The sequence below is a fragment of the Monosiga brevicollis genome, genomic scaffold (assembly GCF_000002865.3).
Source record: "Monosiga brevicollis MX1 MONBRscaffold_39 genomic scaffold, whole genome shotgun sequence".
Taxonomy (NCBI): Eukaryota; class Choanoflagellata; order Craspedida; family Salpingoecidae; genus Monosiga; species Monosiga brevicollis.
The window spans coordinates 112,544-124,630 of NW_001865076.1; the positions used below are offsets into that span (position 1 = coordinate 112,544).

At 54.6% G+C, this 12,087-nt stretch overlaps 4 protein-coding genes across 4 annotated transcripts in view; 3 read left to right on the plus strand and 1 right to left on the minus strand.

Moving 5' to 3' along the window:
* Positions 1–298: 298 nt before the first annotated feature.
* MONBRDRAFT_29827 (uncharacterized protein) lies at positions 299–2,402 on the plus strand (the record flags this gene model as incomplete). The annotated part of the gene is made up of 10 exons (XM_001750265.1): positions 299–431; positions 544–626; positions 715–813; positions 900–974; positions 1,145–1,207; positions 1,292–1,376; positions 1,407–1,516; positions 1,565–1,725; positions 1,846–2,012; positions 2,092–2,402. The coding sequence occupies 10 exons, from the start codon at positions 299–301 to the stop codon at positions 2,400–2,402; spliced, it is 1,287 nt and encodes a 428-aa protein (XP_001750317.1).
* A 231-nt stretch (positions 2,403–2,633) lies between these two features.
* On the plus strand, positions 2,634–5,377 carry MONBRDRAFT_29828 (uncharacterized protein; the record flags this gene model as incomplete). The annotated part of the gene is made up of 13 exons (XM_001750266.1): positions 2,634–2,656; positions 2,868–2,945; positions 3,046–3,149; positions 3,257–3,372; positions 3,460–3,547; positions 3,641–3,701; positions 3,800–3,889; positions 4,109–4,240; positions 4,314–4,408; positions 4,534–4,593; positions 4,679–4,851; positions 5,019–5,071; positions 5,170–5,377. 13 exons carry the CDS (start codon positions 2,634–2,636, stop codon positions 5,375–5,377), a joined length of 1,281 nt encoding a protein of 426 aa, XP_001750318.1.
* Positions 5,378–5,575: 198 nt separating this feature from the next.
* On the minus strand, positions 5,576–6,941 carry MONBRDRAFT_34516 (uncharacterized protein). The gene is made up of 5 exons (XM_001750306.1): positions 6,839–6,941; positions 6,659–6,750; positions 6,375–6,558; positions 6,171–6,278; positions 5,576–6,042 (listed from the first exon to the last, which is right to left on the minus strand). Exons 1-5 carry the CDS (start codon positions 6,905–6,907, stop codon positions 5,959–5,961), a joined length of 537 nt encoding a protein of 178 aa, XP_001750358.1. The 5' UTR covers positions 6,908–6,941; the 3' UTR covers positions 5,576–5,958.
* Positions 6,942–7,660: 719 nt separating this feature from the next.
* MONBRDRAFT_34517 (uncharacterized protein) overlaps positions 7,661–12,087 on the plus strand; it is a 5,646-nt gene continuing 1,219 nt past the window's right edge. The window contains exons 1-18 of the mRNA XM_001750267.1: positions 7,661–7,711; positions 7,897–8,012; positions 8,113–8,199; positions 8,286–8,333; positions 8,458–8,649; positions 8,756–8,800; positions 8,951–9,022; positions 9,116–9,385; positions 9,509–9,691; positions 9,771–9,839; positions 9,930–10,139; positions 10,226–10,300; positions 10,399–10,542; positions 10,655–10,744; positions 10,825–10,995; positions 11,447–11,627; positions 11,769–11,809; positions 11,960–12,002. Of these exons, the coding sequence (XP_001750319.1) occupies positions 7,950–8,012; positions 8,113–8,199; positions 8,286–8,333; positions 8,458–8,649; positions 8,756–8,800; positions 8,951–9,022; positions 9,116–9,385; positions 9,509–9,691; positions 9,771–9,839; positions 9,930–10,139; positions 10,226–10,300; positions 10,399–10,542; positions 10,655–10,744; positions 10,825–10,995; positions 11,447–11,627; positions 11,769–11,809; positions 11,960–12,002 (1,984 nt within the window). The 5' untranslated portion in view covers positions 7,661–7,711; positions 7,897–7,949. The remainder of the gene's footprint in view (positions 7,712–7,896; positions 8,013–8,112; positions 8,200–8,285; positions 8,334–8,457; positions 8,650–8,755; positions 8,801–8,950; positions 9,023–9,115; positions 9,386–9,508; positions 9,692–9,770; positions 9,840–9,929; positions 10,140–10,225; positions 10,301–10,398; positions 10,543–10,654; positions 10,745–10,824; positions 10,996–11,446; positions 11,628–11,768; positions 11,810–11,959; positions 12,003–12,087) is intronic.

Consider the following 12,087-nt stretch of genomic DNA (forward strand, 5'->3'; position numbering starts at 1 on the left):
TCTTCTCTCTCTCTCTCACTCTCTCTCTCTCGCTCGCTCTCTCTCTCTCTCTCTCTCTCTCTCTCTCTCTCTCTCTCTCTCTCTCTCTCTCTCTCTCTCTCTCTCTCTCTCAATTTATCTTTTTTTCTCTCTCTCTCTCTCTCTCTCTCTCTCTCTCTCTCTCTCTCTCTCTCTCTCTCTCTCTCTCTCTCTCTCTCTCTCTCTCTCTCTCTCTCTCTCTCTCTCTCTCTCTCTCTCTCTCTTCTTCTCTCTCTCTCTCTCTCTCTTCTTCTCTCTCAGAGACTGCGGACGAGCAAACATGGCAGCGCCCGGGGCAGCGGCCTGCTGGCTATTGGTGGTGGGCATGGTAGTAGCATTTGTGCCATTGGTGGAAGCATCGGCAACGATTCATTTGCCCGAGTTGGACGAGCGGCCCATTCTGTTTGTGGACGGTGAGGGCGAGCTTTGCTTTTCCTTCGGCGGGCGGGGGCGGGGAGACTGCTGAGCGAGGAGCGCTCGTGTCTAACCCGGGTGAATCGTGCATGTGCTTCAATGATTGCGTAGACTTGCAGAACCTTGTTCACTACGTGGGAGATGATGCGATTGAGTATTTGATGAATATGCTTCCGTCCATTGACACGGGTCTGGTAAGCTGGGACGCGCCATCGGGAAGGGCTTTGAGCACAAGCGCGGTGTGCCTGCTCCGCGCCTCACAGGTCGACTGGGGCTGCTTAGGATCACCATGGCAAGTACACGGGTAATGCAGGCAATGGCGGTGTGGATGCCGGCGAGCTGGCCATTCGTCTCGTGCGCGTTGAGCTTGATCGCCAGTTGGTGCGTTTGCAGCTGAATCGTCTTGAGCCACCACGAACAGAGAGCGGTGCAGACAGCTCACCTGCCCATGTGATCCGCCGGCGCAGATGGATAGCTTTTATCGGCGCGCTGATGCAGACCTGAATCAGGATGACCTGGTTACCTTTGAAGAGCTGATCGAGGTACTTTTTTTTTCTCTCTCTCTCTCTATTTCTTCTCTGGTCATTGTCGCGTGTGTGGGAGCAGAGTGGTATCACGAGCCGTTATTCATACATCTGGGACAGCTTTGTGACTGCCTTTTCCTGACACGACACCACTATCCTTCCTGCTTTGCGCACTATAATTTCTCTAGTCCAACTCCACCTTCGGCTTGGACGTGCCGGTCGTAGCTTCTCGCTTCAATGCCGCCGATGAGGTCAGGTTTGACACATTTTCGCTCCACAGGTGCATGGGGCTTGTGCTTCAAGATGCGCATGTGCTGATGACCAAATGATTGTAGAACAAGGATGGCTGGCTGAGTTTGAATGAGGTTGCCAACTTCTTTTACCCCCAGTCACACCCAATCATGTTCCGTGCACTCGCGAGTGAGGTGCTTGTCGCTCTTGATCAGGTAGGCACGAATGAAGGCATGCTGCACGGGGCTCAAGTTGAAAACCACACACAGGATGAAAACACACACAATCTTTATACCCCACAAGATCAATGTCGCTTTGATCGGCCGTCGGTACGAGTCAAACTCATGCATTGTGCGCGGTGTGGTATCTTGCATTAGGACCACAACTCCAAACTGGACAAGGGCGAAGTGCGCTTGCGTAAGATTCAGGAGCATTTTCCTGGCTACGCAAGCTTTCCCTTTGATCTGGCACACTTGAGCCAGCGCCTCGATGGCGCAATGGATGAGGACGGTTATCTCTCTCTGTCAGAGCTTATGCAGTACGTCACAACATACATGTCCCCATGTCAAAGTGGAGTGGCGACAGACTGGAAAGAAGAACCCTGCACGTGGTCTCGTGCATCTCTCTTGCTCACGATGGTCCTGGCTTATGCGTGCAGCTGGTTCGACGGCGAGTACGATGCGCGCATTGCCCAGCATGTCGCCAAGATTTTTGCACAGGTGGACACGGACCAGGACGGCGAGCTGTCCCCGACGGAGATTCGTGAGCATCATGCTGTTCTCATTGGCGATGCTGAAGCTCGTAAATACGGCGTGTTCAAGCAAGGTCTGGTGCCATTTGCCCGCATCACCTGAGCTCTGGGTCTGTTTCGCGCTGCTTACATAAAACACATGCATCGCAATAGGTCAAGTGGATCTGAGCGAGCAGGAGGCGGAAGAGATTTTCAAGTATGAGGCTCCGGATCCCGAAGACGCCGAGCCCGTTCTTACCGAGGGCCAACGTCAGGTCGAGGAGCTTGTCGCAAAAAAGATGATTCCGCGCGACATGGGGGACCAGCTGCTGCGTGGCGAGCTTCCCAAGGACATTGTCCACGCCCTGCAAGCCGGCACTTACAGTGAGGAAATGCTCGAGCTGCTCGAATTACTGGAAATCGATGTATCCCACCTCCTGACGGACGACGAGGCACCCATGCCTGGACAACATGCGGAGTTGTAAGCGCCCAAATTGACCCATTCCCAGCCACAGCAGCAAACCCATCCGTGCTGCGCCCGAAAATAAATTGAGAAACCGCTTATGTTATTTATTGTCGTTCATATCAAAGTTAATGTACTTGTCTTACATTTCGTATAACCATTATAGCATAAAGAGAAACAAGTTTGTGTATAAATGTTTTTACAAGTTGCAGTTATTTGTCATACTTTTTGACTTGAACGGGACCCGTGAATGATGGCGCGGGATCGACAGCACCGGTACGTCGTCGGTCGGTCGGTGGGGAGGGGAAGACACCGTGTCCGTCTCTGGCGTTGGATGGCTGTGGGTCACTCCTTCGTGCAGCTGGTCGTGAGAACAGGGTGGCTAGCTGGCTGGCTGGCTTCTTCTGTTCGAGTACGTGGGGTTGAGGTGCAGGGAATGTGTGAGCTGATGCGTTTTTGTTTTTTTCTTTTGCCGCTCGCTGCGCAGCCATGTGTGTGTGCTTGTGCTGGGCGACATCGGGCGCAGTCCGCGCATGCAGTATCATGTCCAGTCACTGGCAGAGGTGTACGATTCCGTGAGCATCGTGGCCTATCGTGGTAGGCTGTCTGGTCCAGGCTGCGCGGGCCCTGTTTGTCAACTCTCGCACAAATTTCAGGTAGATCAGACTCACGTCTGACATGAGGGTAGAGAGCAAGCCGCTGGCCGCCATTGTCGAGAACCCCAAGATCAAGATCTATGGCCTGGCCGAAGCTCCCATCTTGCCTTCAAGTACGTATCGCAGACCTGGGCAAAGGGAGGCTGTCGTGGGCTTTTCTCGAGCGCTGACAAGAGCCAGACCAAAACTGACAGATTGACCCCGCCTTGCTCCTGCACAGGTTGGCCGCGATTGGCCTTCTTGCTCTATGCGCCCTTCAAGGCACTTTTTTTGGCGATGCAGTTGCTGTTTACGCTCTTGTTCACCGTCCCAGCCATGGAAGCTATCCTCATGCAGGTAGACGGCGCTGCACCTGTGAACGCGACTTTTGAGGTGTGGACTGGACTTTACTGGCCAGCCTGACGCGCCGTGCGCACGCAACAGAATCCCCCAGCCATTCCCGTGCTGCCTATTGCAGCCGTGGTTAGCCGCTGCCGTGGTGCGCGCCTCGTGGTGGACTGGCACAACTATGGTGCGTCAATACTCGCGCCTGTCATGGAACCAACTGAGAGTCGACTCGGGCTCAGCATGGCCCATGCCTTGGTGTTTTCCCCACGCCGTCTAGGTTACACGATTTTGGCTCTCAAAACGGGAACACGCCATCCTCTTTACAACTTTGCCAAATTGTAAGTTTGTGCGCCGCCTCGTCGCGACAGGCGCCGAGGCATAGACCGTGTGCAGTGGGCGGCCCTTGACTGTTTGTGTTGCATTTTGAAACGAGCAGCGTGGAAACAACATTTGGTCCCTGGGGCCATCGGCACCTCTGCGTAACTCATGCCATGCAACGAGATCTCAAGGACAACTGGAACATTGAGTAAGCTTGGCCCGTTCGCCATCACGTTATGCTGACGCTTGATACATTTCTCTGACGAAGCATGCGTATGCGGTACCGTGCCCTGGCATAGAGCCGCTGTCCTGCACGATCGGCCACCCAGCATTTTTGGACCAGTCACACTAGAGACGACGCACCATCTTCTGAGGAAGCTTCTCGAGGTGCACCTCTGCTCTCTTCAACGCGAATGCCAACTCACAGACCGCTGTTCAGCCATCTCACACACCGTGTGCTGTGCGCTGCGGTGCAGGAGCGCCCCGATCTCAGTCAGCGCTTCGGAATATCTCACAGCGATGATGCTCAAAGTGCTTTAACCACGCGCGAGGGCTCAAAGTGCGTGCCAACTCGCTATGTTGTGGCCCATGCACAGTGTTGACACGCAACTGCTTTGCTGTCCGCCTGGTAGCTACAAGCGGCGTGCCGGACGCCCGGCACTCATTGTCTCCAGCACCAGCTGGACGCCGGACGAGGACTTTGGCATCTTGTTCGAAGCCCTGCAAGGTGTGTCTCAGGCCCCAGTGACTGGCAAGCCGCCCACCGGAACGGCACATGCAGGTGTCTCCTCGGCCACACATGGCAAGGCCATGTTTTATCTAACAACCTGTGTTTTTGTGTGCATGTGCCAGGTTATGAACAGGCTGCGCAGCGTGACTCTTCCCTGCCACACGTACTGTGCATCATCACGGGTAAGGCCTTTTAAAAAGAATGTCCTTGCTGTCACATTTTTGGGGTCCGTCCGTTGGGCTGACCGTGGTGCCTCCCGTTGAGCAGGCAAAGGGCCGGAGCGGGCTCGCTACGAGCAATTGGTGCAAGAGCAGGCCTGGCAAAAAGTGGCAGTGATGACCGTATGGCTGGCACTTGAAGACTATCCCAAGCTCCTGGCGTCGGCAGATTTGGGCATCAGTCTTCACACCTCTTCGTCAGGCTTGGATCTGCCAATGAAGGTGGGCTGATTCGTGCCGTGTTTTCTATCTTTTACTTCATTGTGGGGCTCGCTGTGGGCAATACAAACACCTTTGTGCCGTTGATATGCGTTGCTAGCGGGACGTGCTTTGTTGTTGAGACGCGGACATGGTCTTCTTGAGCCTCTCTGACACCCGACCTGCTGTAGGTGGTGGACATGTTCGGGTCTGGCATCCCTGTCTGCGCCGTCGACTTTCAATGGTATGCCCAGCAGACGAAGATTGGTTGCTTGAAAACCGTGAGAGGCCAAGTGTCCGCATGCTCATGGCGTTTGGTGGACCGTGTTGTGCCCTCGTCAGTCTGTCGGAGCTGGTGGTGCACGATGAAAATGGCGCAGTCTTCAAGAATGCGCAGGAGCTCAGTCAGCAACTTCAAGAGCTGCTTCGCGCACCTGATGCCAACACAAAGTTGGGGCAACTCAAGACCCATGTGCAAGCGTTTCGGCGCCAGGGCTGGTCGGCCAACTGGAACCAGGTGGCTCGCCCCCTGTTCGAATTGGAGTCTTGAGTCCTCGTAGATGATAAACGAGGTGATGGATGATAGGAAGCGCGCGCGCGCGCGCCAGCCAGGTGTTGAAGAATGGGAGATGAAAGATTCAAAACAAAATCGACGCGAATGCCTCAGCACGGTGATGGTGTCACCCTGTGCTCAATTGCGAGGACAGAGCACGATATAGAAACACGCATATATCAAGACGAGTGTGCTGCACCAACGCCCGCAGCAAAGTGAGACAACCGGAATACACAGCGGGCACATAAAGAAAGAGGTGAGATGCATGACGGGAGCAAGGTCCAGCAGAGACATCTGGTTGACCACGCGAATTCATCTCTCAGATATATCGCGAAAAGCAGTGTCATAACTCCACCAGAATGACAAACACGAGGTAACAATGGCGCGTCAACGAACAATACGCACGATAACCAACATGGAGACGATTAGCCTAAAACGTCACGAGAGAAGGGGGAAGCTGAACACGCAATGGCAAGTGGTGTTCAAGAACAAGGTGGGGCTGAATCAAGCCCAAAAGACGGTGAGTCACAAACAAAAAAAAAAGTGTTTAACGAGGCGCCAGCATGACAGCCAGGCCCTTAGTGGTGGGAGAGCCGGCTGCCCAGGGCCTTGACCTTTTCGGCCGCCTTGCTATTGCTGACTTGTTGCAAGAAAGATGAGCCCTGTTCACCAAGAGCCAACCAAGAGCAAGAGCCGTCACCGGGTCAGAAGGCAAGCGGAAAAGTCACACATGGCGAGGAGGAGCCGTCGACGAGGAGCAAGCAGGAAGATGATTTGCCGCACACCGCACCTCGCCCTTGAGGATCTTATCCTGCCCATCAATGTGCACCAGGATCGAGCTGAGGCTGGTATCCAGTACCATGCCACCCATGACAATATCGTCTAGAATATGATGAACCTGGTTTGTGTTGAACATTTCCATTGGAGGTGAGCAGAAGAAAGACAACGGGTTGCAAGCGGCTTGCTGTGGTCGTGTAGAGAAAGGGAGGCTGACCTTGTCGACATGGAAGATAATGTCGAGTTCGCAGACGTTTTCAAAGCGACTATCCAGGGTCTCCACAAACACCTGGATCAGATCAAGGATACCCAGCTCGGATTCGGAGGCATCCACCGCAAAGACAAAGTAGAGCGTGGCGTAGTGACGGTAGATGAGGCGGGTGTCCGATCCACCCAGTAGACTGAGATAAGGGCGGCGAGAATGATGAGATAAGGGCGGCGAGAATGATGAGCGCGGCTGCGGCACAAACAAAGACCAGGCAGTGTGGGCGCATCACCAACCTGCCACCGTCAAGAAAGTTGCAGACGTTGTCGGGGCGCTTGCTGACGAGCTGAAAACACTCGCGCACGATCTGTTGTTGCATCTCCGTGGGCTGAGACAAACAGGCCAGTGTGACGTGAGCCGATCTGTTGCTCTATCGAACGGAACGAGGTGCCAGCAAACGAGTGGTTTGGGCTCACATAGTGCTTGTAGAACTTTGAGAGGCGGGGCTTGCCATGGTGATTGAAGATCAAAATCGACTGGATCATGGTGACGGTGCGCACGACAGCAGAGGGAGGGGCTGCTACGCTTGTTGACAAAGCAAACACAGCAAACGCCACGAGCCAAAACAAGAGTCAAGTCAAGTGAGTCAGCCCATCCGCAACCAGCCATTGCAACAGAAACTTAAATGCACGCGATGATTGGAAATGCAGGCACTGCGCCCTTCTCCCAGTAAACCAGCCGCCAAGCCAGTCGCGCCAAAGAGCGAGAGCGAGAGAGAGGGGGAGAGGCGGTGACGCGCCGCCGTTTCAGATCCGTGCCGTACCCTCAAGTTGCACTGAACCAGGTATAAGCGATAGTGTGACCAAACACACACTATACCGCTACCACAAGTGTGATATCCGTCACAGTACGTCAAAACGTCAGCAAAAGTTATTTTGTATTGATCTGGAGATAAGAAACGGGAGCTGTTGCTATAGGAAAACCAAGGCTCTGGTTCAGATTACCAGCTGTAATGGCCTGCTCCAATCGGTAATCCCATTGTCAGCAAAAAACAGGTGCTTTCTATTCTTCTCTCTTCTCTCCTCTCTCTCTTCTCCCTCTCTCTTCAAAAAAAAAATTCCGAGAGCACAAATCAAAAATCATTTTACTTTGAAGGAGGTTTGCTGCCCTGACTGTGACTGCTCTGTGTGTGTGTGTGTTGTGACGGGCGACCTCTGGACTTGAAGCGCTCGCCACCCGATTTCACATGTCAACTGGTTCATCTCATCTCGACGCGCGCGCGTGTGACTTGGGTTCGGCCAGAGGCTGAGCTTTGTTCTCCTTGGCATTGTCCGCGGGGGGCCTTTCAGGTTCGTGGCGGTGGTTGCGGGCGGTCAAGATCATAGCGACGGCGTTTCCCTCTGTTTGATTTGTTTTGATGTTCAGTGGTGAGCACGTCTCGCTCCAGCGGCAGCGGACCCTCTGATCTGGGTTGCCTCGACGCTTGCTTTGGTGGTACTTGTGGAAAACGCTATTTTGCTGGCTGCCCTTGTAGGTGCACAACCTTGACTCTCCCGACTACCCGCTGCGTGCAGCAATCCCGTCAAGATGGTGGACTCCCTCCCACTCAGCGACGTGGAAAAGGCCGTGTTCCGCTCACTCTACCTCCACGTGCGTTGCCATGGCCCTTGGTCATGACGCCTTTTCTCCTAGCTTTGCTTCGGCGCCTTTTGTCCTGGCTTACTGTCGTGGGATTGCCGTGGGTGCGCAGGTGCGCGACGAGGACGAAGCGGTTGATGCGGGCGATGCCGTGGAATTCCTCCGACTGAGCGGCTTGGATGACGATACACTCCATGACGTACGCCCTCGCATCAGCGCTGCCTCATGAAAGGGATGACCCTTGCCCTAGTGTACAACATCATTCGACGTGGGCTCGACTGCTAGGTCTGGGAGCTCTCGGATAGCGAGGGCCTTGGGCAGCTGGACGAGAAGGTGCGCTTGTTTTCGGAGCCCAGAGCCACCACTGGCTAGCAAGCGGGCAGCTCATTGGCACGGAAGCGCCTGCGTGAGCATCAGCCCAATATGTTCACTTACTCCCTCGCCCACTTCCTTGTAGGCGTTTGGTGTGGCCATGAAGCTCATTGCCCTTGGTCAGGATGGCAAGGAGATCAGCGTGGATGCCCTAGGCACCCCAACCCCGCTGCCCAACTTTGGCGAACGTTTCGCAGACGTCATTCAAGAGGCCGAAAACAAGGTTGCCAAGGCGTCCAAGGGCGCCGTCACGACAGCCGTTGCCCCCGTTCAATCTGTGCGTTCCCGATGCCAATCACCATCTCGTCTATCATCAACCCCCCCCTCTCTCTCTGCTCGTCCGGCTTACGGAATAAATCCGATTTACCTCTCTGCTTGAATAGAATGCCGCAGAGCGTACAGACTGGACCATGACTGTGGAGCAGTTGGTACGCGTTTTGGTCTGCCACCTGATTGCCCATATCAGCTGATCCTGTCAATGCCAACCTCAAACCCGTGGCCTGCCCTCATCCACGCTTTTCATATATTTCCCTTTGTGCCTTGCTCTTTCCTGATACGTGGTTGTTGTGCCTGTTCAGCTGGCATATGACGAGCAGTTTGATAAGGTTGCCAAAGGGGAGGAGGCCGTCCCGGGCGAAATTGCGCGCGACGTATGTGTGGACATACAGGGCTCACTTACGGCACAAGACTATGTAACGCATGGCTCACGCTGGCCTTTGTCATCCACCCGTTGCTGATTGCAGGTCTTGGTACAATCGGGGCTGCCCATGGGCGATCTCGGCGTCATCTGGGAATGCAGCGATGTCGATTGTGATGGCGCGCTCAACCGCAACGAATATGCTATTGCCATGCACATTGTGAGCAAGTGCAAGGCCGGTGCCCGACCTCCCAGCACTTTGCCCGCGGCCATCCAGCTTTCGGCTTTGGATGCCCTCCGCCCGGCACCAGTGGATACCAACGTGCCCTGGGCCATCACGGCGGCAGAAAAGTCAGCCTACGACAAATTCTTCAAGGTTTGCCCCTTGACTATGCCTCTGCCTGCCTTTAGAAGTGCCTGTTTGTGGCCTCTTTTTTTTTTTCTTCTCCCTTTTCCCCCTAATGAAGCAACTATGCCACTTGCCTTTATTTTTTTTCAGAAAGCAGACAAGGAGAACAAGGGCCTGGTCACCGGCAAGCAGGCCACGCCGATCTTCAACAGCAGCAAACTCCCCAAGGCGCAACTGGCCAAAATCTGGGGCTTGTGTGACATTTACTCGTGTGGCTCGCTCAACGCAGAGCAGTTTGCGCTGGCCATGCACCTCATCAGCAGCCGCGTCAAGGTCTGTCCCCGGCTTCAAGGCGTGGCGAGAGTTATGGAAACACCTGATCAACTTGTTCCGTCGACCTCTCCCATCACAGGGCAAGGAGGTGCCTGATCAATTGCCTCTGGAGCTCGTCCCCCCCACTTGCCGCGACAAATCCTTGACCGTGCGTGCTCGACAATCGCAGCCGCGGCAAAAACCCTGTGCTTCCCTGGCGCCTTCTCACTCTCCACTGGGCTGCTGGACCTTTGACTAGATGCCACCAGCCACACCCATGGGCGGTGGCTCGCGGTCTGCAACCAGTAGCACCTCGGCCGCCTCGGGCACAAAATCGCCTCCACCGTCGACTTCCTCGCCCACGGCCTCCAAGGCCAGTTCCAAGCCGGCCTCAAAGCCGGCCTCAAAAAGTGCCTCCAAGCGGAGCAGCACCAGTGGTGCCAACGACGTGCTTGGCGTCAAAGCTGAGGTAAGGCGCGACGCAGCATTGCACGTTTGTGCTTCCGGCAGTGCTGAGGTTTTGCCGTCTCACGGTTAAGCTCTTTGGCCCTGTAGCTGGCTTTGCAAGAAGGCACCAATGCCAAGCTCCGCAGCGAGGTGGCATCAACATCGGCAGAGGTAGAGGCCAAGGTAAGAGTCCTTGATCGTTGGTTGGCGCGTGCGCATCGCAATGGTGCTTGCAGCTGATCTGGCATCGACGGCTCCGGTTGCTCTGACATGTGTCTTAGAGCCAAGAGCTCAAGGCCGCCACGGCCAAGCTGCAGCGATTAAGGCAGGAGGAGGATCAACTTCGCTCCCAGCTCGATACGGGCAAGAACAAGCTGACTGAGCTCATCGATCAGCTCAAAAGCATCAACGCCGACATTGCCAAGGTAACGTAGCGAGTCTGACTGGATATCGTGCAAACCATTTCTCTCGCGACAAGACCGGGGGGTCAATGCCTGAGGCGATCCATGACTTCTTTGCGGTTGATGCGTCTGATAGACGCAGAATACAAACACACGGTTGCAAACCAGCAACCACAAGATTGATAAAGTGTTGCAGCAGTATAGTCAGGCACCGGCTGTGGCTCAGGTAGGCCGGAATGACTTTCTTTTTTTCCCAGCAATGTGGCAGGTGGCGCCGTCTCAATCGTGGGGTGATGCCCGATGCAGAAAACCGTGGCTCAACAGCAGCAGCGTGCCCCAGCCAAGGCCGACCCTTTTGCATCCATGGCAGCTTCGCGGGGCCAGTCCAATGGCACACCCACTGCTTCCCCTGCGGGTCAGGGTGCACGTGCAGCTCCGCGTACAAAGCCGGGTAGCTTCAAGGACCCCTTTGCCTCGGTAAGCCTGCTGTGGTCCAAGCTCCACTTGCTTCTGCCAGTGACCGCACCTCATGCTCACCGATTTGCGTGTGTGTGATCTTGTGCAGACAAACAAAGATCCCTTTGCTGTATCTGGCGCTTCGCCTTGGAAGTAGTGATAGTGGGTCATGTGCATGTGGGCTCGACGCCTCGGCTTTTGTTTTTTAATCGGGTTTTTGGCGCGCTTCTGTGGTTTTTTTTTTTTGAAGTTGTTTGTCAATCCAGCTTCTAGTCCTCAAAGCCCAGATTGAACTCCTCCCTTGCCTTCTCCTTCAAATCCTTCAGATGCAAGACATAAAACTACCATATCGGGCACACACCAGCATTCATGGACTTTTCTCTCTTTTTTTTTTTTTTTTTTGGTTGTTTCGGTTTTTGGGTGTTTTTTCAAAGTGTAACTGCTTTCACATTCGTTCGCACAACACAGCCAGAGGCACGAGTCAAAGAGAGAGAGAGAAACAGAGAGAAATAGAGCGCAACACAGAGAGACGCAAGAGAGAGAGACACACACAGAGAGAGAGAGAGAGAGAGAGAGAGAGAGAGAGACAGAGACAGAGACAGAGACAGAGACAGAGACAGAGACAGAGACAGAGACAGAGACAGAGAGAATTGGTTTGAGAAGAGAGAAGTAAAGAGCAAAGACACAAAGGAGACAGAGAGAGAGCGCGCGCGAGAGCAGTTGACGGCACGAATCGGGTCGCTGCGCTCGTCCTGTTGCCAGTGGCGGTGTTGCGGTGTGCGTGCGTGCGACAGTGGTATCAGTTCTGGAGGATCCGCCTGAAAGAGCAAGATGGGTCAAACTCCTTCCAAGCGCGTCTCGCTCTCTGCTGAGGGAGATGGCATTGGCGTACGTGTCGCTGTCGTGTCGAGCTCGAGCTAAAGGGCGCCCAGCGCTCCCCGCTCATGTGCGATGCAATGTGTGCTGTCCCTTGACTGGCCTGCAGCTCTCTGAACAGCTCCTAGAGGATGTGATTCGCGAGGACTATGGTAAGCAAAGCGCAACCAGTTGCCCTTGACCGAGTGGCGTGTGGGTATGCCGTGGTTGATGACTGTTGGTTCACTTGGACTCGCA

What these genes read in the sequence shown, in the direction of transcription:
- MONBRDRAFT_34516 (XM_001750306.1), bottom strand. Translation starts at nt 6,907, where the DNA reads ATGATCCAGTCGATTTTGATCTTCAATCACCATGGCAAGCCCCGCCTC. An exon ending in CAAAGTTCTACAAGCACTAT is followed by an intron (nt 6,751 to 6,838) that starts GTGAGCCCAAAC and finishes TGTTTGTCTCAG; the next exon opens with CCCACGGAGATGCAACAACA. An exon ending in TTATCTTCCATGTCGACAAG is followed by an intron (nt 6,279 to 6,374) that starts GTCAGCCTCCCT and finishes AACACAAACCAG; the next exon opens with GTTCATCATATTCTAGACGA.